Genomic DNA, 27,728 nt, shown 5'->3' on the forward strand with positions numbered 1-27,728 from the left:
GTATTACAGGTTACATCTGGCGTGACGCCATGACAGACAAACTCAAACGAGGGTTAACGGTACTCTTTCCAATTTCTGACTGTTACAATGAAACATAAATGATATGACAAGTGTATTGTCCAAATATTTCTGATTACTTACATGTCATAGTGACACGTGCTATATTTTGGAGTACACTTTCTCAGTAAAGTACAGATCGTAGTACTATTTTTGGTTGAGTCCCATCCGGGATTCGAACCCACACCCTCAGAGTCAGGCACCTAATCGCCAGCACACAAGGTCATCCGCCTAGCCCGCTCAGCCACCGCGGCTTCCACAAATCACTTTTTTCGCATGCCAGATGGGACTCAACGCCCACAAAAAGTACTAGAATCTGAACTTTACTGAGAAAGTGTAATCCCAAAAGTAACATGTGTCACATTAGACTTTCTAATTTATTGATGTGTCAAGATATTGTACACAAAAATGTTTTTGATCCGCTTATTATGTCCATTTCTGTAATGTTTTGATTACAGTGCCTATCTAATTTTGAATTTGTACCGACGGGTTTTTTTGCTGCTAAGTATATATTTGGTATTTTCATTGAGATGAGGTTTATGAATGAAAATACACATGGTCAATTTATCCTGCTTCTTACACTTTCATTTATAATGCACCTTTCGTAATTATTACACATATCTTTACACGATTAAATTCACTGATGGTATAGTTTGCTTTGGGACTAGACTGGAGGCCAGTCGAAATCAATTGGCACCAATTACCTCATAGATTCCAACCGGTATCTCGTAGAAGAAATCACCATCCAAAATGCCTCACGTTTTGACTGGTTCGCAAGTGGATGGACATTCAATTTTATTCAATTATCATGGCGCAATACCAGGGCATTCTTAAATTCTCAGCTCTGAAACGTCGTTTGAAGAATAAGAATACTTTGTTATCAAGAAAACGTGTCATGCATTCACATTCGTATCCAAATATAGATTCAACAGGAGAATGTCTAAACACTGGAACATTTCAGGAAGAAATTTACCATTCACGACATTCCACTTTGGAATGACAATTCTAGTTGTATCAAGTTTCAGGTACATACAATGGACAAGAGCTGTCGATACATCAGTAGTGTATCATATGGATTATATTAATGTCGATGTAGCCTGGAATAGATACTGATGTATGAGAAACCTCATCAAGAGCTAATCATCTAAATATACAAACCATTAGCAACGCAAATCAAAAGATATCCTTGCCCATGGAAAGCCTTTGTAGCAATCAGACAAAGCCATCTCAATCCCTGTCATTATATTATTGACAATAGATCAGTGGATATAATCTTACATGGTGAAATATTAAGTCGTGTGTACTGTTTTGAGCTGAAGCAAAGTAAGCCCGGTCTGGGGGGTAATCACCAGTTAGTAATTACACCAATCTGCGTGAACCAAATGAATATGAAGTTACTACCATACCATGTACATGTCTCCAAGATCTGGGTTAGAATTAGTCTTCAGCAACCCATGCTTGTCGTTAGAGGCCATTAACAAGATCGGCTGGTCAGGCTCGCTGACTTGGTTGACACATATCATCGTATCCCAATTGCGTAGATGGACAGTCATGATGTAAATCACTGGATTGTCAGACCCCGGCATATGATGGAATGGTAATGGAATATTGCTGAGTGCGTCGTTAAACAACACAAACAAACAAAAGATTTTGATGTCTACTGCAATGTGATTTTTGGAGTCACTTACATTCAGAGCGGGAACGTTTCTGAAATATGTATGGTTGGTTTATAAGGTGTGAAGCTTTTCAAACCCCATTTCAAGGTGATGCAATCTTGTCTATATTTATACACGTAAATATTGCATTCTTTATAATGCTGGTTGTGCTCGAGAGCTGCCCATCTGCGAGTTGTCACTTTTGACATGTCCACTTAAATGTTTGTTTCACCGTTTATTCTTCGATTGGCCTTTGGCAATGTATCAATCCTGAGTGAATCCAAGACATATCTTCCAGGCAACACTTGTTACTGGCAGAATCATGTTATTATTATAATTATATTTCATGCAATCACTTTATCCCTACACACACACACACACACACACACACACACACACACACACACACACACACACACACACACACACACACACACACACACACACACACACATCCACACACACACATCCACACACACACATCCACACACACACACACACACACACACACACATAATCAATTGATGATGAAGAGTCTGTCAGTGAAGACCCTCAGTGCGATCGTTAAAAAGTAACCCTCTATTGCATCTTCCAATCAAATGGTTGGATGGGACATGATCGATGCCAGTCACCTATTGTCCGTATTCACGTGACATACGGGGTGTGATATACACTGGCAAATGCACGACAGTAAGTTTCAGCCAATTGCAGGCATAGCATAGGGCTTTATCACGTTGCAGTAGACTACGAGCTGAAGACATTTATACAGAACAGACCAGAGGGAACGATTAAGTGTTTCGATTAAGGTAAGTGATACAATCATTTATTGAACGCTAGTGTATACCCCTTTAATCCAAAAACCTTGCTTTACTGAGGATAATTAACAGTTTGGTTGGTAGATTGGTTGGTAGTTGTTTAACGCCGCACTCAGCAATATTTCAGCTATATGGCGGCGGTCTGTAAATAATCAACATTGTGTCAACCATCTCAACCCGACCACCCGATCCCGTTAGTTACCTCTAACGACAAGCATGGGTTCCTGAAGACCAATTCTAACCCGGATCTTCACGGATTATAACTGTTTTGAATGCTTGTACACGTGTACAGTATTTTATCTTAAACCAGTGATTCGTAAATTCGTATATTTCATAATCCGTACAAATTTTTTTGGCCCATTTTTCCAAATACCATCGGCTTGTTATAACTCAAAATATAATGGGATGCTTATAAGCGTCAATTTTTATTAATAATATATTCATGTTGTAATACTTGTTTTAAATACATGTGATAATCTAGTTCGTGTACAGTCATTTTCGACATGTCTTCATATATTATTACCCATGAAGATCCTGGTTAGAATTGGTCCCATGTTTTAGTCACGATATGGGTGAAATACGGCGAATGTGACTATGAAGCTTAACACACCTTTAGGTTAGAAGAATGAGCTAAACACTGAGGTACAAGACCCCAGCTTTACGATCGTGGTAAATTAGTAGTTCCCAAACGTTCAAATTCTACAGACATAAATGCGTTGGCAGAGTCGACATATTTTTTATGTGTTATATTTCTTAATATTTACTTAGGTAAAAGAGCGACAGAAAAGGGCTATTAAATCTAGAAGGTGGTAACATTAGCATACGCCTATCTTTTTCATACTCGTGATACAGTTGAACTTGTAAACTCGACTCTCCTTTTAGCATTGATATGGACAAGATTTGAATCCAATGTGCAGGGCAGAATAGCCCCCCCCCCCCTTTTTTTTTTCTTCCCCCATTTCCCCCTTTCTGCCGCCTCCTCCTCCTCCGGCCCCTGCACTGCACCCCTAAAATTTTGTGATAATCCGTGCTGATTGTTTGTAGTATATGATGTCTCCTTTCCACGCTCATGCTATCAACCACTGGTTGCCTGGATCAGACTGTATCATTAATAGGTAACCATGGGAACATTACGTGGAACTACCAGTGCTTCTTTTCTCGAGCATCAAACTATTTTCTTTAAACGCAGGTGCCCCCAAAGATGGTGTCCTCGTTGGTGCTGGTGGACGTCTGTTTCAGCCTGCTACTTTCTGTCCTCATCGTCGTAGCGAACATCTTCATCATTGTCATCCTCATACGCAGCAAGTCGTTACATTCGCCAACAAACGTCATCCTTTGCGTCATGGCCTTCGGTGACCTCGGGTTTGGATTTAATCTCTCCGGAATATCGCTAATTGAGACGGGAATTTTTAAAAGCTACTGGGGCTGTCTCTTCCTGTACTCCGTTGCCATAATGTCGGGATCAGTATCAATGCACATGCTCATCTTCGTCAGCATCGACCGCTACATCCAAATCACGCGTCCTCTCCATTACTACAACATCGTCACCTACAAACGTGTCGGCATAGGTATAGCGATAGACCTGACATTCTGTTTTGTAATGGCTTTCAGCCCCGTGATGGGGATACGAAGGGAGGACTTTGATGGGAGCACGTGCAGCGCTGAATTCATCATGGCACCTGTGTATTTTATTCTGACAGTAGGCTGCACTTTCATGATCTGCATGTCCATCCTGGTGTACGTTTACTACAAAATATACAGGTACGAATCACTTACGCCATTACGTCGTATCCACTGTTATTTGCTGAAGTGTAATCCTGAACGTAACTGTTCTAGCTTCCGCATCTTAATCTTACGTTTGGTACAGACTATAGAGGTATGAATCATTGACGCTATTACGTATTTACGTTATTTACTAAAGTGTAATCCTGTATGTTACGTTTACTACAAAATATACAAGTACGAATCACTTACGCCATTACGTATCCACTGTTATTTGCTGAAGTGTAATCCTGAACGTAACTGTTCTAGCCTCCGCATCTTAATCTTACGTTTGGTACAGACTATAGAGGTATGAATCATTTACGCTATTACGTATTTACGTTATTTACTAAAGTGTAATCCTGTATCTTACGTTTACTACAAAATATACAGGTACGAATCACTTACGCCACAACGTATTCACTGTTATTTGCTGAAGTGTAATCCTGAACGCAACTGTTCTAGCTTCCGCATCTTAATCTTACGTTTGGTACAGACTATACAGGTATGAATTATTGGCGCTATTACGTATTTACGTTATTTACTAAAGTGTAATCCTGTATCTTACGTTTACTACAAAATATACAGGTACGAATCACTTACGCTATAACGTATTCACTGTTATTTGCTGAAGTGTAATCCTGAAAGTAATCCCGTTCTTTTAATCTTACTTATTCTACAAAATATACAGTTACGAATCATACAAGCCATTAAGTGTCCACTGTTATTTGCTGAAGTGATCCTGAATCTTACATTTACTACAAAATATGCAGGTACGATTCATATACACCATTACGTATCCACCGTTATTTGCTGAAGTGTAATCCTGAATCTTTCATTTACTACAAAATATGCAGGTACGATTCATATACACCATTACGTATCCACTGTTATTTGCTGAAGTGTAATCCTGAATCTTTCATTTACTACAAAATATGCAGGTACGATTCATATACACCATTACGTATCCACTGTTATTTGCTGAAGTGTAATCCTGAATCTTTCATTTTACTACAAAATATGCAGGTACGATTCATATACACCATTACGTATCCACTGTTATTTGCTGAAGTGTAATCCTGAATCTTTCATTTACTACAAAATATGCAGGTACGATTCATATACACCATTACGTATCCACTGTTATTTGCTGAAGTGTAATCCTGAATCTTTCATTTACTACAAAATTACAGGTACGATTCATACGTATCCAATTTGCTGAAGTGTAATCCTGAATCTTTCATTTACTACAAAATATGCAGGTACGATTCATATACACCATTACGTATCCACTGTTATTTGCTGAAGTGATCCTGAATCTTTCATTTACTACAAAATATACAGGTACGATTCATATACACCATTACGTATCCACTGTTATTTACTAGTGGAATCTTGAATCTTACATTTACTACAAAATATGCAGGTACGATTCATATACACCATTACGTATCCACCGTTATTTACTAGTGGAATCTTGAATCTTTCATTTACTACAAAATATGCAGGTACGATTCATATACACCATTACGTATCCACTGTTATTTGCTGAAGTGATCCTGAATCTTTCATTTACTACAAAATATACAGGTACGATTCATATACACCATTACGTATCCACTGTTATTTGCTGAAGTGTAATCCTGAATCTTTCATTTACTACAAAATATGCAGGTACGATTCATATACACCATTACGTATCCACTGTTATTTGCTGAAGTGATCCTGAATCTTTCATTTACTACAAAATATACAGGTACGATTCATATACACCATTACGTATCCACTGTTATTTACTAGTGGAATCTTGAATCTTACATTTACTACAAAATATGCAGGTACGATTCATATACACCATTACGTATCCACCGTTATTTACTAGTGGAATCTTGAATCTTACATTTACTACAAAATATGCAGGTACAATTCATATACACCATTACGTATCCACTGTTATTTGCTGAAGTGATCCTGAATCTTACGTTTTCCACAAAATGATAAGTACCGTAAGATTCGTATTTGCCCATTTGAAAGAAATGCGCTGTATCGAAAAAACGAATATCCCAGAAAATGCTTACAAAATAATTATACTTCAAACTCATTAGAAGAAATGGAATTGAAGCATACGACTTTATGGATAACAACTTCATGTTTAATGCATAGAGCAACGTTTCGGTGTAGATTCTTTCTACTTTTAGCTTGATAACGGAATCTACACCGAAACGGTACTCTGTTAGCTAATATTCATAAATGTTATTATTATTGGATATTTATATAGCGCACATATCCACGCACTAGTGCATGCTCAAGGCGCTGCTATTTTTTCCCCGATATCATTGGATGTCAATCTCAACGGCACATTTTATTATCAATCTCAACTCCCTGGGGATCATACAACTCTTGCTGCCACAAGGCGCACCGAGTTATTGCGGCTTTCCCATCCTTAAGTGGTACCCATTCACAGCTGGGTGGACTGGGACACATAGTCGCAGTACTTTGTCAAAGTTTACTGCACGTTGCTGTACCCACAACTAGGTGTTTGCACGTATTCATATGTCCACCATCTTGTCATAAACCAACGGATTAGTGGGTTCTTTTATGTGCACAGGATACACTATGGGTTGTGACAACACAGAAAGAATCTGCACACAAAGTCGACTCCAAGCTTTTTACACCCGGTCACAGGTGGTCTTGATCCCGGCACCTCATGCCCGCTGGATCACTAGTCTGGCGCCTTAGCCAGCTCGCCCACCATTATTCACACTTCATTTCTTAACTCACCAAATTCTAAAATGCCTATTAAACAATTAGAAATAAAACTGCATGCAAACATTTAGACTGTAATTTTTAATTAAAACTTACTGGTTTCCCGTACAATATCAAATAGTCCGTCCCTAATGACAAGTATCTGTTTCACAGGGTAGCGTTCTCCCATAGCCGCCGCATCGCATTTGGACGAGACGAAGGCTCCAGCCAGTTAGCTTCACATTTCAAGGCTGCCAAGCTGTTTGCACTTCTCTGCGGCTACTTCTTAATTTCTTGGACGCCACATTTCATTGATATATCAAGTTCGTACCTCAGAGGACGCCAACGGTTCAGTGATGTTTTCAGCCGTATAGGTATGTCCTTAGCTGCCTCTAACTCCCTGGGGAATCCGGTAATTTATGCTCTACGTCAGATGGAGGTGAAGAGAATTATAAAGAAGATGTTCCCGAAGGTATTTAACCGGAACGACCAACATGGCAATGTAAAAGAAAGTACCGCAAGACGCCAGTCCAATACTAATACATGTATATCTTCAGTGGAAGTTGACAAAGAAGTGTGAAACGTACTTACATGATTAATTGAATGAGGAAATAATGTTATTTGTGATGTGTTTTCTTGATTTAACAATGCAAAGGGGTGAATGTTTTTGGTCACTAAACTCTGTGGTGAGAGTTAAAGACTACCGGCGAAGCAAGCCTGTGTTGGTAATGGCCAGATACTGAAATCACACCAAGGCAAAAGAAGGAGGTTGCATTTATGAGTTCGTTCCTTGCGTACTGAAGTTTGTTTGTTTGTTGTTTAACGCCGCACTCAGCAATATTCCAGCTATATGACGGCGGTCTGTAAATAATCGAGTCTGGACCAGACAATCAGTGATCAGCATCATGATCATCGATCTACGCAATTGGGATACGATGATGTTCTGAAGTAAAAGAAAGTGACACAGGAGCTGAATTGATCTCCATGATTGTATCTAAGAGATCGTGTTCTAAAGGATGCATTTTCGTTTTCACCGCTATTTTACGATTTGCGACTCGTGGATATTTTTCCGTTGAACATTTACTTAGAGGATACAGTACCGTATGAACTAAAGACATGTTTTTTACATTTTTTTGATGAATTGCACGTTATTAAATTATTAAAGGAGGAATATTTTCATCTGTTGAGGTAAATATTTGTACACTCACTCACTGTAAGTAACGGAGGACCGGTTAGTCCATATTGTCTGATTAACATATATCCTCTCTATTTTCATATTATCCCATCATCGTCATCACCTATGTTTCTTTAGCATTTTACTGTGAAATAAATACAAGTTTTACTCTTCTGGGACCTGTGTAACGTTGCATTCCTTCAACATGACTGTAACAAGACGTATTAAACCTATCAATAACACTATTCTAGATCTACATTGACGCCTAATCATTCACTCCTGCAATTATTCTAATAGTAATGTAATAATAGCCGGTCTAATTATATCGATTTACCGCACTTTGTAATAAACCTGGACACTTCAACTTTGCCATTGACAAACTAAATTGGATGATTAGAGAGTGCACAGGTCTATGATAGGATAATGATGTCGTTAAACGATAATGAGACCAAGTTTATTAAAAGCCATGTAAAGTAAAGCTTAATCAATTGCAAGTTCAAATATATCAAATATAACCAGTGTGACCGACTGACTGATAAAGGTATCAGAGATGGCACAGTATCCTTCAGTCTACTAAAACACGATTTGTTTCAACACGATATATTATTCGTAAATTGCCGTGTTGGCAAACATCTGTTTTCTTCTCTATAAGACACGTCCCTAGTTTGGTGATCTACCTTCAGTTGTTGGCGATCTGTAGCCAGTTTTTATATTGTATTGTCAAAATAGTGCTATTAGTTTTAATTTTCCACACTAGTTTTAGTTGTAATTGTGATATTCTAGTTGTTTTACTGTCCTTCGTCGACAGGTTTTTATAATATACATTTATTCCATTTCAAGGTCACATATGTTCTCGTCACGATATGGCTGAAATATTGTCGATGTGACGTTAAATAATAACTCACTCACTCACTCTATATGACACTGATTCATATCTACGCATGCTCGGGATGTGGTCGGAATCGTACAATCGTGATTTCGCATGAATGTGCAAAAGGTTTTTGTCGATTTTATTTTCATTATGCAAGTATTCATCTGGTGCAGAATGAAGGAGCCAATCTTTATATCCCCATGATATGTTTTGCATGAGTCATGATATAATTCGCCTACTAGGTTTCACAAAAGCACTCGCTGTTACCCATGGAAAACATAACAAAATATAAAAACCAAACTGAATAAACCCGTAATCCTTACCCACTGGAATGATATCTGATACACACAAAATCATGATAGGAAACAACAAATGCGAAACACAAACTGAAATAAATCCATAATTCTTTCGCGTCGGAATGATATCTGATTTACCAAAATGAATATAAATTATCAGCTTCTATTACATGCCAGTGCAGCTTTGTTCGTATACATCAAAGCATACTTACAATTGTTCAAACATATATTTGTCAATCAAACATATCATTTTAATCATCGCAATTGTTCAACTGTTTCCCATCTTTCTGTTCTTTTCTGTCCATCTTGCATAAAGAATGTAAATATTATTTATGTAAATACCACGGACAGAGTGTTCTAAATTGTATAACTTGTACTCAATCCTTTTCTGATGAATAACATATGTTTAAAACAAATATCTGATACACACAAATGATAGGAAACATAACAAAATGTGAAGCCTAAACTGAAATGAACCCATAATCCTTACCCATTGGAAGGATATCTGATGCACACAAATGATGGGAAACATAACAAAATGTACAAACACAAAAATTATGGAATGAAATGAAACAGTAATATATCACCGTTGTTCATTTTAATTATGAAAAGGCTTAGATTTCGAACATCTTAATTCCCTTTGAATAGTTAACACATTGTAATCAAGAGGATTCACTTAACTAAAATTGGCAGAAAACGTTCTGGGACATTGACTTTGCTAGACCACTCAGGTGGATCTGATAATGAGTCATGTTACCCTAGACGTCCGGGATCCCTCAGTCGCCATAGTCACCGTCCTCTTAAACATCATCAGATATAGGGATGTTTTCATCAATGACATACCCGTGAAGGTCCGGGTTAGAATGAACCTTCAGTAACCCATGCTTGTCGTAAGAGGCGACTAACGGGATCGGGTGGTCAGACTCGCTGACTTGGCTGACATTGGTTCCCAATTGCGCAGATCGATGCTCATGTTGTTGATCACTGGATTGTCTGGTCCAGACTCGATTATTTACAGACCGCCGCCATATAGCTGGAATATTGCTGAGTGTGGCGTAAAACTAAACTCACTCACTCACTCACCAATTACATAACAAGGCACGTCATCATGACAAGTAGCATCGAACCCCTTCATCAAGGTATTTACGGAAAATCGTGTGGTTTAAATCTAGACATACCGTGAGCTGATTTAACTAATATACTCTCCCAAAAAAAGAAACGCATATAGGAATTTCAACTGTATTTTTATGTTTATTTTGAAACATCTTGTAGGCTTTATGAGTCAATGAAATATAGCGAAATTGCACACTGTGAATGCAGACTTATCCATCTTTGGCACCAACTCGAGGAAAGTCAGTTTGAGTTCACGTCGACGTCTGTACACCCGCATTCTTCCATCGCGTCGTTCCAATAGAAAGTGTGATTCATCACTGAACCAGATTCTACGCCAATTCGGTAGGTTCCAGGCCTGAACGTTGGTGCACCATTGAACTCGATGTCGACGATGTTGTTGTCGAAGCACAGGGCCAAAATAAGGTCTTCTGGCACGTAAACCAGCCTCTCTCAACCTGTTCCTGACGGTCTGTGCCTCCTCAATCCGGGTATTTGTCGAGCGGTACTGTTATCGTAGCTGTTCGATGACGCAGGCGATGTACCCGGATGTAGCGATCCTGCGCCGCAGTGGTCGCTCGAGGTCGCCCACTACGAGGGCATCTGTTTCCCATCTTTCTGTTCTTTTCTGTCCATCTTGCATAAAGAATGTAAATATTATTTATGTAAATACCACGGACAGAGTGTTCTAAATTGTATAACTTGTACTCAATCCTTTTCTGATGAATAACATATGTTTAAAACAAATATCTGATACACACAAATGATAGGAAACATAACAAAATGTGAAGCCTAAACTGAAATGAACCCATAATCCTTACCCATTGGAAGGATATCTGATGCACACAAATGATGGGAAACATAACAAAATGTACAAACACAAAAATTATGGAATGAAATGAAACAGTAATATATCACCGTTGTTCATTTTAATTATGAAAAGGCTTAGATTTCGAACATCTTAATTCCCTTTGAATAGTTAACACATTGTAATCAAGAGGATTCACTTAACTAAAATTGGCAGAAAACGTTCTGGGACATTGACTTTGCTAGACCACTCAGGTGGATCTGATAATGAGTCATGTTACCCTAGACGTCCGGGATCCCTCAGTCGCCATAGTCACCGTCCTCTTAAACATCATCAGATATAGGGATGTTTTCATCAATGACATACCCGTGAAGGTCCGGGTTAGAATGAACCTTCAGTAACCCATGCTTGTCGTAAGAGGCGACTAACGGGATCGGGTGGTCAGACTCGCTGACTTGGCTGACATTGGTTCCCAATTGCGCAGATCGATGCTCATGTTGTTGATCACTGGATTGTCTGGTCCAGACTCGATTATTTACAGACCGCCGCCATATAGCTGGAATATTGCTGAGTGTGGCGTAAAACTAAACTCACTCACTCACTCACCAATTACATAACAAGGCACGTCATCATGACAAGTAGCATCGAACCCTTCATCAAGTTATATTTACGGAAAATCGTGTGGTTTAAATCTAGACATACCGTGAGCTGATTTAACTAATATACTCTCCCAAAAAGAAACGCATATAGGAATTTCAACTGTATTTTTATGTTTATTTTGAAACATCTTGTAGGCTTTATGAGTCAATGAAATATAGCGAAATTGCACACTGTGAATGCAGACTTATCCATCTTTGGCACCAACTCGAGGAAAGTCAGTTTGAGTTCACGTCGACGTCTGTACACCCGCATTCTTCCATCGCGTCGTTCCAATAGAAAGTGTGATTCATCACTGAACCAGATTCTACGCCAATTCGGTAGGTTCCAGGCCTGAACGTTGGTGCACCATTGAACTCGATGTCGACGATGTTGTTGTCGAAGCACAGGGCCAAAATAAGGTCTTCTGGCACGTAAACCAGCCTCTCTCAACCTGTTCCTGACGGTCTGTGCCTCCTCAATCCGGGTATTTGTCGAGCGGTACTGTTATCGTAGCTGTTCGATGACGCAGGCGATGTACCCGGATGTAGCGATCCTGCGCCGCAGTGGTCGCTCGAGGTCGCCCACTACGAGGGGCATGTGCTACCGCATTCTGCCGGCGATATCTCTCCCAGAACCGTGAAATGGTGCTTTGGTGAACATTCATGCGTCGGGCGACTGGCCAGCTTCAAGCAAACCAATGGCGATATGACGGTTGGCTTTACTTAGACGTGGCATTTTGCGTTCGTCAACAATATTCCAAATACAGTGAATAATCGACAGACAGCAATCAACCGTTTATACCCATCATTGAGACTATCTGATCCCCAACTTTCACGTGCATTGCATGTGAATTGTGTATTCTGTGACACTACACGCCGAAATTGAAAATCATGCTGTTAAATACGGGTATTTTACGGATGGTGCGTTTTGTTGTGATGTTTCAAAACATAAACATCATAGGACTCATAAACAGAGCAAAACCTTTTGTAAAAAGAATCACGTTTAAATTCATTGCTACATGAAATTGCTATTTTCATAATGCGTTTCTTTTTTGGGAGAGTATATTTTGAGCACTGAGGAAAAACAACAACCAATAGTATTATATTAATGCCATTAAATGACCGGGCACATACTTAAATATATATAATGCTGTTTATACCATCTCGTGCTTGAGTAATCTTACTAATGTTTCATGAAAGCGTTTGCTTCAGAGATTCAACCCTAACCTTTACATGGCACATTGCAACGAGTTTATCGTTTCTATGTCCTATACACAGATTGAATCAGATAACTCTCACCCTTCAATTGGAAAATTCTTAATTTCCGCTTCACGACCAATAGATCAAGGCACGAAAGCAAATACTAAAGAATACTACTTCCATTTAAACGTTGTTTCAGTTTTAGGTGTAACTTATCTTGGCCTAAACAGAACAGTTTCTGGAAAATTGATTTTGGCTTAATGATGACTATTACTTATGTTATTTCTGGGTCTTTTACTAATCAGAGATAATGGATGGCCCCGTCGTTTCCTTGAGATTAACGTGGTGCATTTACACGAGGCTTTTGTCAATGACAACGTGCGATTATCAACATTGGTCAAGGTAGATTCTGGTCAATATACTCATCCCATAGCTAATCAACAAACCCAGGATGGAATCCGACGTCGCCAGGATGTAGCAAGGTACATTAATAATCAGGTGTGGTCTGTGTACAGACCAAACAGAAGGATGAAGTAGGTACTAGGCGGATGTCGAGGGGGGGTTCATCTTGATAAAAGCGGCTTGATTTAGAGAGAGGTAGAGAGAGAGGGGGGGGGGGGGACAAAAAGAGGGAGAGACAGAAAGAGAGAGAGTTTGAAGGCGGATGTCGAGAGATAGTTTTGAACGAATAATGGTAAGGGTACTGCCTGTTTTAATACTTAGCGGAAGAGAGTTCCCCCAGGCTGAACTGGGCAAACCTGAACTATATATAAACTCATTAGAGGTACAACATTGACATAATAATCTTAATGTAAAGGTATACAATTTGCATGAAACACTTCCTAGTTTGCGACTACTAGTATTAAAAAGTAAATTCATGTTAAAGAAGGTTTGTTTAGTGTAGAAATATGTAGAATTTTCTATCATCTTCCAAAACTGGAAAGATAAATAAGTGTTGAAATTAATCACCAAAATTGGTTGACACACACTAGGACAAAGTTCTATTTCAATTTCCATTGGACATGAGCTCTCGTTCCAACTAGCAACCTGTTATATACAGAACCAGACACCCAGGGTAATGCTTTCCCCAAATCATACACGAAAAGATAGGCATCTTTAAACGAAACAAGCAAGATTATACCTGAGTTGAAAAGGCAATTGTATACATAGTAATTCTGTTACTGAGGTTCATATTAAAGGTATGATGTAATGGATGTTTGGGGTTTTGTAAATTTAACACTGATATAGGCACTCCTCCACACTCAGATTCACTCACATTCTGCACTAAACCATAAGAGGGTTTAACGTAGACACCTAAAAAACGTAAGTACAGTGATACCTGTCTAAACAGGCACACCACGGGACCGAAATAAAATGCCTGTTTAGACAGGGTGCCGGATTAGACAGTGACGATAATTTTCCAACATGGCTGCTATTTACACTCGTTAATCTCTTTATCTGTATAATGCCTTTGATCTTTTGTAATTAAGAATGGTTGTGCTGATTGAATCAAGATAACTGAACTTCTGAAATAGAAATATCTACATTGCTAGTTCATGGTACAACATCCGCTTTGTTTAGAACTTAGCTTGTTCGCTTTTACAAAAGCAATATTTCTTTCAATGATTTACCTGACGTGTTCGATTGATGATCATGGTTGGTTGTTTTTGTTTAACACCGCAATATTCCAACTATATAGCGGAGGTATCTAAATAATCGAGCCAGACCAGACAATCAAGAAATAAAACATCATGAGCATCGATTTACTCAATTGGGATACGATGACATGTACCAACCAAGTCAGCGAACCTGTTATCACCTGATCCTGTCAGGCGCCACTTATGACAAGCACGTGTTGCTGAAGACCAGTTCTAACCAGATTTTCACTGGTGACCCTGAATGAAAGGCGTGGAGCCTACCTTCGGGAGTGGATAGAGGACGCCTCGCGCTGGATTGGCTGTTATGAAGTCCACTGACATACAAGCATACCAATATTACATAATAAGCCTGCAACTATCCTATGAACTGGTGCCCTGTGCTGTCTGAAATTGGTCCCACTTCTTTAATTGTGATTTGTTTTCCTATTATATCAAAATGTATTCAGATATATGTCATCTGAGGGAATAAATATTTATTTAAACCATATAGTCAAAGAGCAGAGATGTTTTAGGATTGTGGAAAGGGTTTTGTCGATTAAATTCAAAATGAAGGAGATATCTTTATCACGATTTTATTATTTTCAACCATCTCTGTCAGACAAACTTTAAATACCTTCACTTTCAGCTAATTGGAATCATTGTACTCCTCACACCAGGTTATCTGTCATATATCGCCCTTTGGGCAACGTTTCCCTTGATTCTGAGTAATTACATGTAATACGTCAATATCTCCACCTTGACATTTCTTCGTCAAGCAGGAACTCTTCTGACAGATTGTAAGTCTCAATACATGCACATAAAGAAATGATAATTGCAAATGAATATTTAAGCTCCTTCTTCCAATACAAACAAACAGCAATTTTCTACATCAGTAACTAATAATGATTTTGCCACGTGTTTCCAGTCATAAGTCGCATGTATACACGGTTGCAGATAAATGATGAGCCAATTGTTTAATTTGTAATCGCCTGGATACTTTGCAAGGTTTACACAGACCTGGAGGTGTTTGGTTCCATGAACTGTCTCTCCTGAGGTGGGTGTCGATAAATAGTGTAAGTATACTATATATATTTCAAACGCCAACACAGTCAATTATTTTAGTTTGGCACTGGAAATTTCTGCAATATGAAAAAACCTGAAAAAAATCCATTTTGGAGTAGTAAGATAGTTCTAAAGGGTAGTTCTAAAGGACTACAAATGTCAAAAGATTCAGTAATTATTATGGCATTGTGGGAATTTCTGCAATATGACAAACCTGAAAAGATCCATTTTGGAGTAGTGAGATAGTTCTAAACGACTACAAATATCAAAAGGTTCAGTAATTATTATGGCATTTGGGAATTTGTGCAATATGACAAACCTGAAAAGATCCATTTTGTAGTAGTAAGATATTTCCAAAGGACTACAAATATCAAAAGATTCAGTAATTATTATGGCACTGCGGGAATTTCTGCAATATGACAAACCTGAAAAGATCCATTTTGTAGTAGTAAGATATTTCCAAAGGTCTACAAATACCAAATGGTGCAGTAATTATTATGACACTGTGGGAATTTCTGCAATATGATAAACAAAATCCATTTTTGTATATATGACATTTGTGAAGGACTACAAATACCAAAAGGTTTAGTGAAAGATATGTTAATGTGTGCAAGACATCATTGTCAACTCTCGTCTAAGAACAATGAAATTCTGGTTTGTTCATTTGCCATAGAAAATATTACTTAAGGACGTACATGTGGGGTTTGTATTTTGGTAATAGTGCACTCCCTACACGAGTTTCTACCTGTGTTAGAAATGGTCTTCGGCAAAGCATGCTTGTCGTAAGAGGCAAATAACGGGATCTTGTGGTCAGGCACTCTGATTTGGTTGATGACGTCAGTGAGCCTGACCAGCCGATCCCGTTAGTCTCCTCTTACGGCTAGCATAGGTTTGTGAAGACCAAGTGTATTTAGTTCGGGTATTACAATTGTGTGTGTTTTACCTTAAGATTGTGGTATATGGAAAATAGTATAATTCTTATAATGTTAAAAGTCATATAACTTTTGTCATATATTTAGTGCATATTTTGTTCTGAACGGCAGTTTACGTCCCATTACTTCCTCACAGACGGCAGTGTCATTGTGATACAGACAGAAAAGTCTCTGAGAAACATAAAATTACCAATCCCTAATTTGTTATTCACTTTCTGTCGGTACATTCTGCGGATGCAAATGCTAGGATTATTCATGTCAAGAGTGAACATTGTAGGTTGGTGGTTTCAGAAATGTGAAACAATATAAAAGGTTACGAGGGACGTTCGACGTTGTGATCATGCTTTACGACAGCTGCTGACTTGGCCTTTCAAATGGTGAGCTGAAGAGCATACTCGGTCATATTCAAATAAAGTTGCTTTCTAACAATAATTCAGTACGAAATGTCAGTTAATAGAAGATACTTTGTCTGTTACCTTTAGAAAATGACCTCAGCGTGGATTGTGCTTGGTCTGTTCCTGAACTACCTTCTCGTCATCTTCATCCTCACTGTCAACATCATCGTCGTCGTCGTACTCGTGCAAAACGCATCACTACACTCCCCATCAAACGTCATAATTGGAACACTAGCGGTGGCAGATTTAGGGTTCGGTCTAATACGAACAGTCTTGGTTCTGTTAGAGTACAAAACTTTCAGGAGCTACTGGACATGTCTTGTTTCTTACTGCATCGCCATCTTCCTTGGGTCTGTATCCATGCACATGCTCGTGATCGTCAGCATTGACCGATACATCCTCATCACCCGTCCTCTCCACTACTACAACATCATCAACAACACACGGATCAGCATCGCCATCTCCTGTAGCGTGGTCTTTTGCTTCTTCATCTCTTTTACTCCTGTTTTGGGGGTAGTACGAGAAGACTTTGATGCCTCTGTGTGCAGTCCAGAATTCTTCCTAGTGCCGGTGTATTTTATATTTACCATGGGATGTAGCTTTATTGTCTCATTCTTTATTAGTGCCTTTGTTTACTACAAAATATATAGGTAAGTATATGTTCATAATACTGTCGCTACATAGTTATCTCATAATCTCCATTTACGATTGCCAGTAAACGGAACAGGTATTTGCGAACTGGAAAGGAACGTATTACATAATTATGATGCATTTATCTTTCAGGATCGCCCTTTCTTGCAGACATCGTGTAGATGCTGAGACGGGCAACAATGGCAACAATCAGCTGGCAGCTCACCTCAAAGCCGCCAAACTGCTGGCTACTCTGTGTGGCTACTTCTTGTTATCTTGGGGACCCTACGTCATTGTCAAGTTGATATCGTACATCCGGGACAGGACACCGCTCAGGGATGAGATCAATCACATGACCGATCTTTTGGCAGTCAGCAATTCGCTAGGAAACCCTTTAATTTATGCATTCCGATCGGTCGATGTTAAACATAAGCTTCAGAGGATGTTCACCTCCACATGGAATCGTCCGAAACCCATAGAAGAAAACCAGGTTGTTCCAACCATTCGTGTATCAACTGAAGATGTGGAGTAATTAATGAATTCTATGAAAGGAGTACAGGGCTGCGTCCTGGCTTTTTTGTGTGTTTGAATAGTGCCGTTGATCGGAAGAGGGTTTAAAGTTTCTGACTGGTTTTCCACCGTGAGGAATGCGCACTACGTGTATTCTGACGTCGATCCTGATCTGACATAACCGTTACCAGGGACATTCGTTGGGATCATGCTCTCTTACTCAGCAAATTAAGGGGATTGACAACTATGCTGGTTGACTGCAATGTTGAGTCTCCCCATGAAATATGTTACTGGTCAACCAGCCGGCCAAGGGATTAGTGATAAGAGCTCACCTGATCAGGGAGCTGGCCGACAACTGTTCACCACTTACCTGCAGCGTAAGTGACATGACACCAATATTGCTGTAATTTGTTTTGATAAGTGATAACTTATGATGAAATTGTAAATAAAACCAACCACTCACCACCATAACGGTACCTGCATTCTTGGGGCAGTTGCAATTGGATCCTAAAGAAAACCCCATCCTTGGTCATAGGCACGCCTCTGTCTGTCTGGCTCCTTGTCTATCGACAATGTTTAAAGCTCATCTCTGCAGTGATATTGCTGTAATGTTGCTGTAAAGAGGCTCAAAAACCACTCTCTATCAATCAATCGCTATCGTGACGGTACGTGCATTTTTAAGGCAGTTGCATCCTACTGAAAAGCATACATGAGAGAGAGAGAGAGAGTCTTTATTTCCTCCAGTAGTTACCGAAGATTACAAACAAAAACATCATATTATTACAACAAGTACATGAATATTAACAATTGGATGTTTAGAGATATATGTACAGAAATTTATGACATGAAGAGAATCATTCTGTATAACAGTTCACAAGGTGAGGTTTCAGGTCATATACATACAAAGAAAAGAGTAACAGTATGGTTTCCCATAGTGTTGAATCTATAGAGTTATACAAGTCGTTTTATCTTGTTTATATCTTGTTCACCTTGCATTTCAAATATTACGTAAGTTTCAACATCAAGTTTATTAAGTATGCAAAGAAATCATTTCGTTGTTGTATTAGGTTTACACAGTGAAGAAGCATGTGGAAATCATAGTCAAATATTTATTTATTACAAAGAGCACACTCTTTTGGGATTTTACCTCTTGATAATATTTTGACACAAAATTGCAAGGAAGATTTATAATTAGGGTGTTTATATGCCAGTTGCCAGAAAGTATGATAAGAGAGTGTAGTATGAGTTGTTGCGTAAAATGACATGTTTGAACGATAGAGAGTTTGTGATCGCCATAATTGTTCTTCATAACTATGTACAGTAGCATTTACAATTCTTCTCCATACCCGTTTTGGAGGAAATATGCCTTGAGCAATATAGTTGTCAACAAATGTATTTAGATTATACTTTTCAGATATTGATAAAAGATCATCACAGATGTTAGATTTTACTGAAGTTGCAATAGCAGCACAAAAGATATGTTTTGCAAAGTTGTTACACTCAGTGTTACATAGTCGCCCAAGAAATAGTAGTTTACATTTATCGATATACCCAGTTAGTGACCATAATCCCAAATTTGCAATGGTAGATATTGATGATGACCTCTTATCAAGACCTTGCACAAGACGAGCAAAGTATCTTTGTGTTTGTTCAAAGGTGTCAGCCTGTTGGACTTTGATGTTTGGTAATACTTCACAGCCATAGAGACTAGTTTTAAGAATCATTCTGAGCCATATTTTAACACAAGTGATTGGATGTAGGTCAGAATCATTCAGTCCAATAGATCTAAGTGAGTTTACATTCTGTCTTGCTTTCTGACAATACTTTTCACTTCTAGTTTTTGTTGAGAGGTTACTTGTAAATAGTACACCCCCATATACGGTAGATTCTGATAAGGGGATTGGGATGTTACCAATGCTACAGTGGACGTTTACATCATAGCCTTTTCTTTTGCTAAAAACGATGATGGTACTTTTTGATGGGTTATATGTTAGACGCCATTTAGAAGCGTATGAAGAGACAATATCCAGTGATACCTGTAGGCCATTAGGGGATGTGCTTATGAGTGTAGTATCGTCAGCAAGCAAGACAGCTGGAACGTCCATACCAAAGACACGGATACCACAGCCAGCTTCTCTTAAAGATGTAATTAGGTCATTAATAAAAATGAGAAAAAAACAAGAGGATATAACCCTCCCTTGTCCAACACCTTGTTTGACCAAGTACATATCTGACCTCTCGCCGTGGTATGCAACAAACGATTGGCTATTGGTGTAACAGTGATGTAACAGTTTCTATGTATTACCTCTAATACCAAGTTCATGAAGCTTATAGAATAAACCATCATGCCAAATTCTGTCGAATGCTTTTGCATTGTCGAGAAAGGCTGTAAAGACAGGGGAATCTCTATGGTTATAGTATTGTATACTCTCCATGAGAGTAAACACAGACATTATGGCTCCATGCTCTTTTCGAAATCAAAATTGTAACTTGTCAGGAAAGTCTGGATTTGATTTAAGCAATTTATTTTCAATTCGTTTGAGCAAGAGCTTTTCAAATAATTTACCAAGGCAAGATGTTAGTGTGATACCTCTGTAGTTTCGAGGGTCGGTTTTATCATTTTTACCTTTGTATATTGATATTACCATTCCAATCCTATATGCGTATGGGACATATTGAGACCCAATCATATGATTGAATAGTTTACATACATAATTAATGAATACATCACCTGCATATATGATATGCTCGTTTGTAATTTTGTCGGGACCTGGGGATTTGTTTTTGCTAAGAGACTTAACAGCATCCTTTACCTCATCAAATAGAAAGTCTCTTTCTAGTTCCTCATCATAATCCTCAGTGCTGCTATTGTCAATTTTCTTAACCAATTGAGATATGTGATTTTTGAAATCATCATCAAATGTTTCTGACTCATGTGGTGAGCTAGGTCGGTATAGTATTTGCCCCATATTTTACATACTTCAGAAGGCGTTGAGCCGCTCTCGCCTCCGTAATCAAGTGTAGATACATTTGTAACTACTGACCGTTGCTTCGGACAGTTTTGTAGAAAGTGTTTACGTCCAATTCAGCAGATAATTCAATTTCTTTCAACATTTCTTTTTTATGGGATCTTTTTGATTTCCGAAGCAGACATCGGAATTTTCTTTTCTCATCTTTATAGGCCAAACGTTGTTCAGAGTCATGTTCGCGAGGTTTACCGGAGTTTATCCATGCACGCCTAGCTACTCGCATATCGTAGTGAGCATCATTTAGGCAATTAGATTTCCAAAAAGGTTTTAGGTATGGTTTGTAGTTACTGTGAGGTATAGAATTTGAGGAAGCATACAATAGAGCAGAGCTTATCATATCATTGAAGTGATCTATATTGTCTGGTTGTTTAAAATCTACATGAGAAAAATTCCGAGAATACATAACGTCCTCGAATAGTCTTTGGTAAGCGTTAATGTCATTTTCATTAGCTAATTTCCATTTTGGAAGCATACATGTGAAACTACAATATTGTTATGAAACATTCGAAATTCATCACTCGAAGTTTCATAAACAGAACATAAATAACCCTGGCGAAATAGTGGTCATACACATCAGTCAAAAGTATTGATTTCCTAACACACCTGACACGTCCTCGATTGATCAGTTACTATGCACAATCATTATCCAGGGAAGTCTGAATCCCTGGATTATCAAGGTAACTGCTAATCAGGTTCATCTTACGTATCCCCATCCTCCGCAGAGTACAGTTAACGTAGGTTAGTGCAAGTGTCCCGCGGTCTACGAAATAATTATACATACATGCAGTAATGCGTAATGATAATAAGTATGGAACAACCTGTATACAATTACTCATGTTCAAAAGAGTTCATGGCCAATTACCTCTGTTGCTGACCAACAAACCATCATTAAGTTCCCGTATCTCATAATGAGGCAGGTGTATTTGTCAATGGGAGGACTGATTCAGCTGAAGGAAAGAGTCCTTTTCCATGGCATTTCATTTTCTCGAACTAATGACAATTAAGTGAATATGTAACGCAATATTTTTTAAGAACCTCCTTTAAAGGTGAACAGACAGGCTCGTATGGTGGAAAATGTAATATTTCTTTGAAAACATATCTATAGCTTTTTATTTGTAATTCTAGGAATATTAGCAGTGTTGAAGGAACTTTCACCTATATACAGGTACTGTTTGTTTGTATTGTCTCTGTGCTGCCAATACTGTTTGTATAATACCTACATATCCTAACACACATAAACGCAATACACACACAAAGTCATTCACACCCAACACAAACAATACACAAATCCATCGCGTCACACATACCCCCTACACATACAAGCATTCACACACAATACACACAAATCCATCGCAACACACATACACCAAACTCATAAAACGGAACACACACAATACATAAACACATCTCAACACAAACCACCATACACACAATATACGCACACACCAACGCAATACAACACACACACGCACAGTCAAACACACACACACACACACACACACACACACACACACACACACACACACACACACACACACACACACACACACACACACTTACTTCACCCCCGACGGACTCATACACTCAAACACACACACGAACCCGAAAACCAATATGGCGATATCACGTTGCTTACGTACATAGAAATATTGATTATCAATTATCGATAATCATTACTACCCACATGAACACACACACACAGGTTTAATTGTCCATTGCTCTAAACCATATCCAGCAGATAGTACTTTGAACTCGGAAATCATTTGAGGACACATGGAATCGATCAGGCAGTTCGGTGTGTCTTCTGATAGCAATACAGTAGATGGACGCTTTCACCTTGATAGTCCGATGTGTATTCACAAGCATAGCTACAGATATAGCCTGTCTCTCCGATCTCTGTTTTGTCAGTCCTAGAACAGAAACATGGTGACAATTATGCTAACACTGGTACCGAGTCCTGTTTTATTGACATTATTGTTTTATTACTGATGCTGACACAGCGCTGGGCAAATTGATGATGCTTTGAGAATCAAGAAATGGAAATAAGTATTATATCAACAATCATTTTTCATCGACACCAAGTGGACAGAGGTTAAACTCGCGAGTAAAACAACCTGAGTGAATGAGAGGGTTGTGAGGGTGGGTGATAGTGTGGGAGGGTGAGTGAGTGAGTGAGTGAGTGAGTAGTTGGGAATATGCTTTAATGCTTCTGCTAGTATATTTCAAACAATATCAGGTATGTCAGGCATTGTGAGCGTGTGATGAACCAAGCAAGTTATTATGTCACCGAGCTACGATGCCAAATGCCTTTGAACTTGCTTACTCAAATTGTCAAGTCAACATTCGGGCAGGTATCTATTCTACGCCGGCATCCATATGCGAAATTACACATGTTAAACGTAAGATCGATGCCCTTTACTGAGAAAGTGTGTTTATGTACGTGAAAGGGACAATATCTTCAAACAGTGCGCCGTAGAATCACACAAGCGTCATATATGGACGCAATAGCTGACACGTTTGTTCAGAGCTAGAAACACATATTTTACCAAGCAGTTGATAACTTATTCACAATTTAATAACATTAATCGTTTCAAACTTCGTGCTGTTGGTAACTACGATGTAGCACAGTGGAAGAACGTCATTTCGTAGCTTATTAAAACTTTAAGACATTCCAGTCACCACAGGATTTCCAAGTATATGCGTAAGCTCATGATTGTGGTATAATAATGTCTTCTAACAAGCTTATAGAAGACGTTAAATAGGTATAGACAAGCAGTATTAATAACAGAACTAAAGTTTTCTTCAAAGCTTTCTTTGTTTTTTCACATTGCCAATTATCAAAGTCATCGATTTAACATGAACGCTATATAAGCGGTAATCGTTGAATCATTCCGATAAGGATTTTAGCTCAATTTCACTGTCAGTCACATAATTTAAGAATCAGAAACAACGTCAATGTAAGGACCATATACCTCCTGATTAGTTGCTTTGTCAATATTGGTACCTTAAAGGCTTTGGAAGATGAATAGCTTTCATGGTTGATTTGTCTGTAATAGAGAACAAATACATTATACTCTTATGATTTTCTTTCATGGAGGAAATTTCAAACTTGATCATTCCGACAAAAAAGAACATTCTTTCAATGTGAAACGTGTTCATGTCTCTCGTACAACCACTGGCACCTTGCCTTTGCGTGTGTTTGTGTCAAGGGTGTTGAAGGACACGCCCACCCTCTCAAGAAAAAGCCGTTTCATCAATCGGTTCTGGACCAGAAAATCCACTGATTGACACTATGAGATATGAGTGAGTGAGTGAGTTAATATTTAGCGTAACATCGGCAATATTGCAGCCATATCATGACGAGAACAATTTATAATCAATATTCAAATCAACAAATTTAGAACGTAAAAACCTGCCATTGAAGGACAGTACAAATACTAGATTATCACAGCTCTTAATTAAAACTAGTACGCTATCATAAAATATATCACTATAAACAACAGTACAATATGTATAAACATACAATATATATCACCAGCAACTGAAGGTTGATCACCATGCTAGGAACCATGGGGACTTACATAACTTTAGCTACCTGCATGGATTCAACCCTTCAGCAGCTGGCGATTGTGGTCAAATTTAGCCAACTCTAAAATTACAAAAATACTACATTTTAAAAAATCTGGTAGATTTAATTTTCCGTTGAATGTGTCAGGACTTAGAACCTTCTCAGGAGGACTATGAGATATGATGACTGAGCATGTCTTTATGAATCACTTGTCAATAGTCATAATACCGGCCGTTCGCGAAAATGTTAGCGTATCCCGGTCCACTGGTGGCACCTGTCATAAACATGTCAATTGTCAATTGTTCACCTGAAAGAAATCGGGAACGTACTGTAAAAGCCAAAACAGGGAATTGCATCGGGCATCAATGTTGCTCCTGAAATGTAAAATTTTGAAATTTCCTCCACGTGTCTACCAAAAAACGTTTTGACAGCTTTACCGAGGCCTTGAATGTTGTAATCTTAATCAAACAACTTCTGAGCCAGAGCAGTATGACACCCTTTGAAATCTTGGTAAAAAAACATTTCTTAAATGTTTTAAACATTTGCATTGTTTTGGTTTTTGACAATGATATAGTAGAAGAGCATATGTGTTTTAGGATTGTGGATAGGGTTTTTGTCGATTTAATTAAAAATAAAGGAGATATCTTCATGTTATTATTTTCAACCATCTCCGTCAGATATACTTTAAATACTTTCAATTTCAGCTAACTGGAATCATTGTGTTCCTCACATCAGGCCACGTTTCCTTTGATTCTGAGTAAAGCAATAACATGTAATGCGTCCATATCTCCACCTTGACTTTTCTTCATCGATCAAGATCTCTTCTGGCAGATTGTATATCTCGTTATATGCTCATAACGAATGATAATTGCAAATGAATATGTTAGCTCCTTTTTCCAATACAAACAAGCAGCAATTGTCCACATCAATTATTATGATGATTTTGTCACGTGGATCCAGTCATAAGCCATATGTATACACGATTCCAAATAAATGATGAGCCCATTGTTTGATTTGTACACGTCTGTATACTTTGCAAGGTTTACATAGACCTGGAGGTGTTTGGTGAACTGTCTCACCTGAGGTGGGTGTCGATTTATTTTGTGAGTATACTTTATATATTTAGTACGCCAACACATTCAATTATTTTATTTTGGCACTGTGGGACGTTTCGCAAAATGACGAACCTGAAAAGATCCATTTTGTAGTTTTAAGATATTTCTAAAGGACTATAAATACCGAAAGGTTCAGTAATTATTATGGCACTGTGTGGATTTCTGCGACATAACAAACCATATCCACTTTGCATAGCTTGTAAGATATTTCTAAAGGACTACAAATACCAAAGGTTCAGTAATTATTATGGCACTTTTGGAACTTCTGCGACATGACATACCATATCCATTTTGTATAGCTTGTAATATGTTTTTATAGGACTACAAATACCAAAAGGTGCAGTAATTATTATGGTACTGTGGGAATTTCTCCGACATGACATACCATATCCATTTTGTATAGCTTGTAACACATTTCTAAAGGTCTACAAATACCAAAAGGTTCAGTGATTATTATGGCACTGTGGGAATTTCTGCGACACGACATACCATATCCATTTTGTATAGCTTGTACGATATTTCTAAAAGACTACAAATATCAAAAGGTTCAGTAATCATTATGGCTCTTTGGGAATTTCTGCGACATGACATACCATACCCATTTTGTATAGCTTGTAAGATATTTCTAAAAGACTACAAATATCAAAAGGTTCAGTAATATATGGCACTGTGGGAATTTCTCCGACATGACATACCATATCCATTTTGTATAGCTTGTAATATATTTCTAAAGGACTACAAATATCAAAAGGTTCAGTAATATATGGCACTGTGTGAATTTCTGCAAAAAGACAAAATCCAGATCCGTGATACATGTATGTTCAAGACATCATGGTCAACCCTCGTCTAAGAACAATGAAATTCTGGGTTGTTCATTTGCCAGAGAAATGATTACTTAAGAACGCACAAGTTTGTTTGTATTGTGGATGTCCTACATGAGTTTCTTTTTGAATTGGTCTTCAGCAAGTCATCCTTGTCGTAATTGGTGACTAACGGGATCGGGTGGTCAGGCTCGTTGACACATGTCATCGTATCCCAGTTACGTAGGTCGAGGTCATGAAGTTGATCACTGGATGATTTACTCGATTATTTACCATATATTATGTTGAGGATAGTCTAAAGGACTAAACGATCCAGTCATCAACAGCATGAGCATTGATTTAGGATATGATGACATGTCAGTGACCCTGATTAACCGATCCCGTTAGTCGCCTCTTACGGCATGCATAGCTTTGTGATGACCAACTGTATTTGGTTCGGGTATCACAATTGTTTACCTTATGATTGTGGCATTTTTATAATATTAAAGTCTTATAACGTTTGTCATATATTTTGTGCATATTCTGCAGGGCAGTTTACGTCCCGTTACTTCCTCACAGACTACATATCATTGTAATACAAACAGAAATATCTCGGGGTTGGACAAGCATAACAGTACCAATATGGCTGCAAATGCGGACATGTCTAAATTTTGATTCAGTTTCTGTCGGTACATTTTACGGACACAAATGCTATAATTATTCATGCCAAGGGTGAGCACCGTAGGTTTATGGCTTCAGAAATCTCGAAAATATGAACGTTTACGTGTTTACGACCAGCTGCTCACTTGGCTTTTCAAATATGGTGAGCTGAAGGGCATACTTACACATACTCGGTCATATTCAAATAAAGTGAATGTCACTTAATTGAAGCTACTTTGTTTTTCTGTTACCTTTAGAAA

The 27,728-nt window shown here is 38.3% G+C and overlaps 2 protein-coding genes across 2 annotated transcripts; both read left to right on the forward strand.

Annotated features, from left to right (window-relative positions):
• The first annotated feature begins 2,431 nt into the window (after positions 1 to 2,431).
• LOC124279474 (adenosine receptor A2b-like) lies at positions 2,432 to 7,613 on the forward strand. Its single transcript, XM_046715295.1, has 3 exons — positions 2,432 to 2,518; positions 3,717 to 4,288; positions 7,208 to 7,613. The coding sequence occupies exons 2-3, from the start codon at positions 3,729 to 3,731 to the stop codon at positions 7,611 to 7,613; spliced, it is 966 nt and encodes a 321-aa protein (XP_046571251.1). The 5' UTR covers positions 2,432 to 2,518; positions 3,717 to 3,728.
• A 9,633-nt stretch (positions 7,614 to 17,246) lies between these two features.
• Positions 17,247 to 18,318, forward strand: LOC124279475 (adenosine receptor A2b-like). Its single transcript, XM_046715296.1, has 2 exons — positions 17,247 to 17,728; positions 17,940 to 18,318. Exons 1-2 carry the CDS (start codon positions 17,247 to 17,249, stop codon positions 18,316 to 18,318), a joined length of 861 nt encoding a protein of 286 aa, XP_046571252.1.
• Positions 18,319 to 27,728: the final 9,410 nt, after the last annotated feature.

Source organism: Haliotis rubra, unplaced genomic scaffold (genome assembly GCF_003918875.1).
Source record: "Haliotis rubra isolate DU_JTF1 unplaced genomic scaffold, ASM391887v1 Scf250, whole genome shotgun sequence".
NCBI lineage: Eukaryota > Metazoa > Mollusca > Gastropoda > Lepetellida > Haliotidae > Haliotis > Haliotis rubra.

Coding starts and splice junctions, on each gene's coding strand:
- LOC124279474 (XM_046715295.1), top strand. CDS start 3,729: ATGGTGTCCTCGTTGGTGCTGGTGGACGTCTGTTTCAGCCTGCTACTT. Junction 4,289..7,207: donor GTTTACTACAAAATATACAG/GTACGAATCACT, acceptor TCTGTTTCACAG/GGTAGCGTTCTCCCATAGCC.
- LOC124279475 (XM_046715296.1), top strand. CDS start 17,247: ATGACCTCAGCGTGGATTGTGCTTGGTCTGTTCCTGAACTACCTTCTC. Junction 17,729..17,939: donor GAATTCTTCCTAGTGCCGGT/GTATTTTATATT, acceptor TTTATCTTTCAG/GATCGCCCTTTCTTGCAGAC.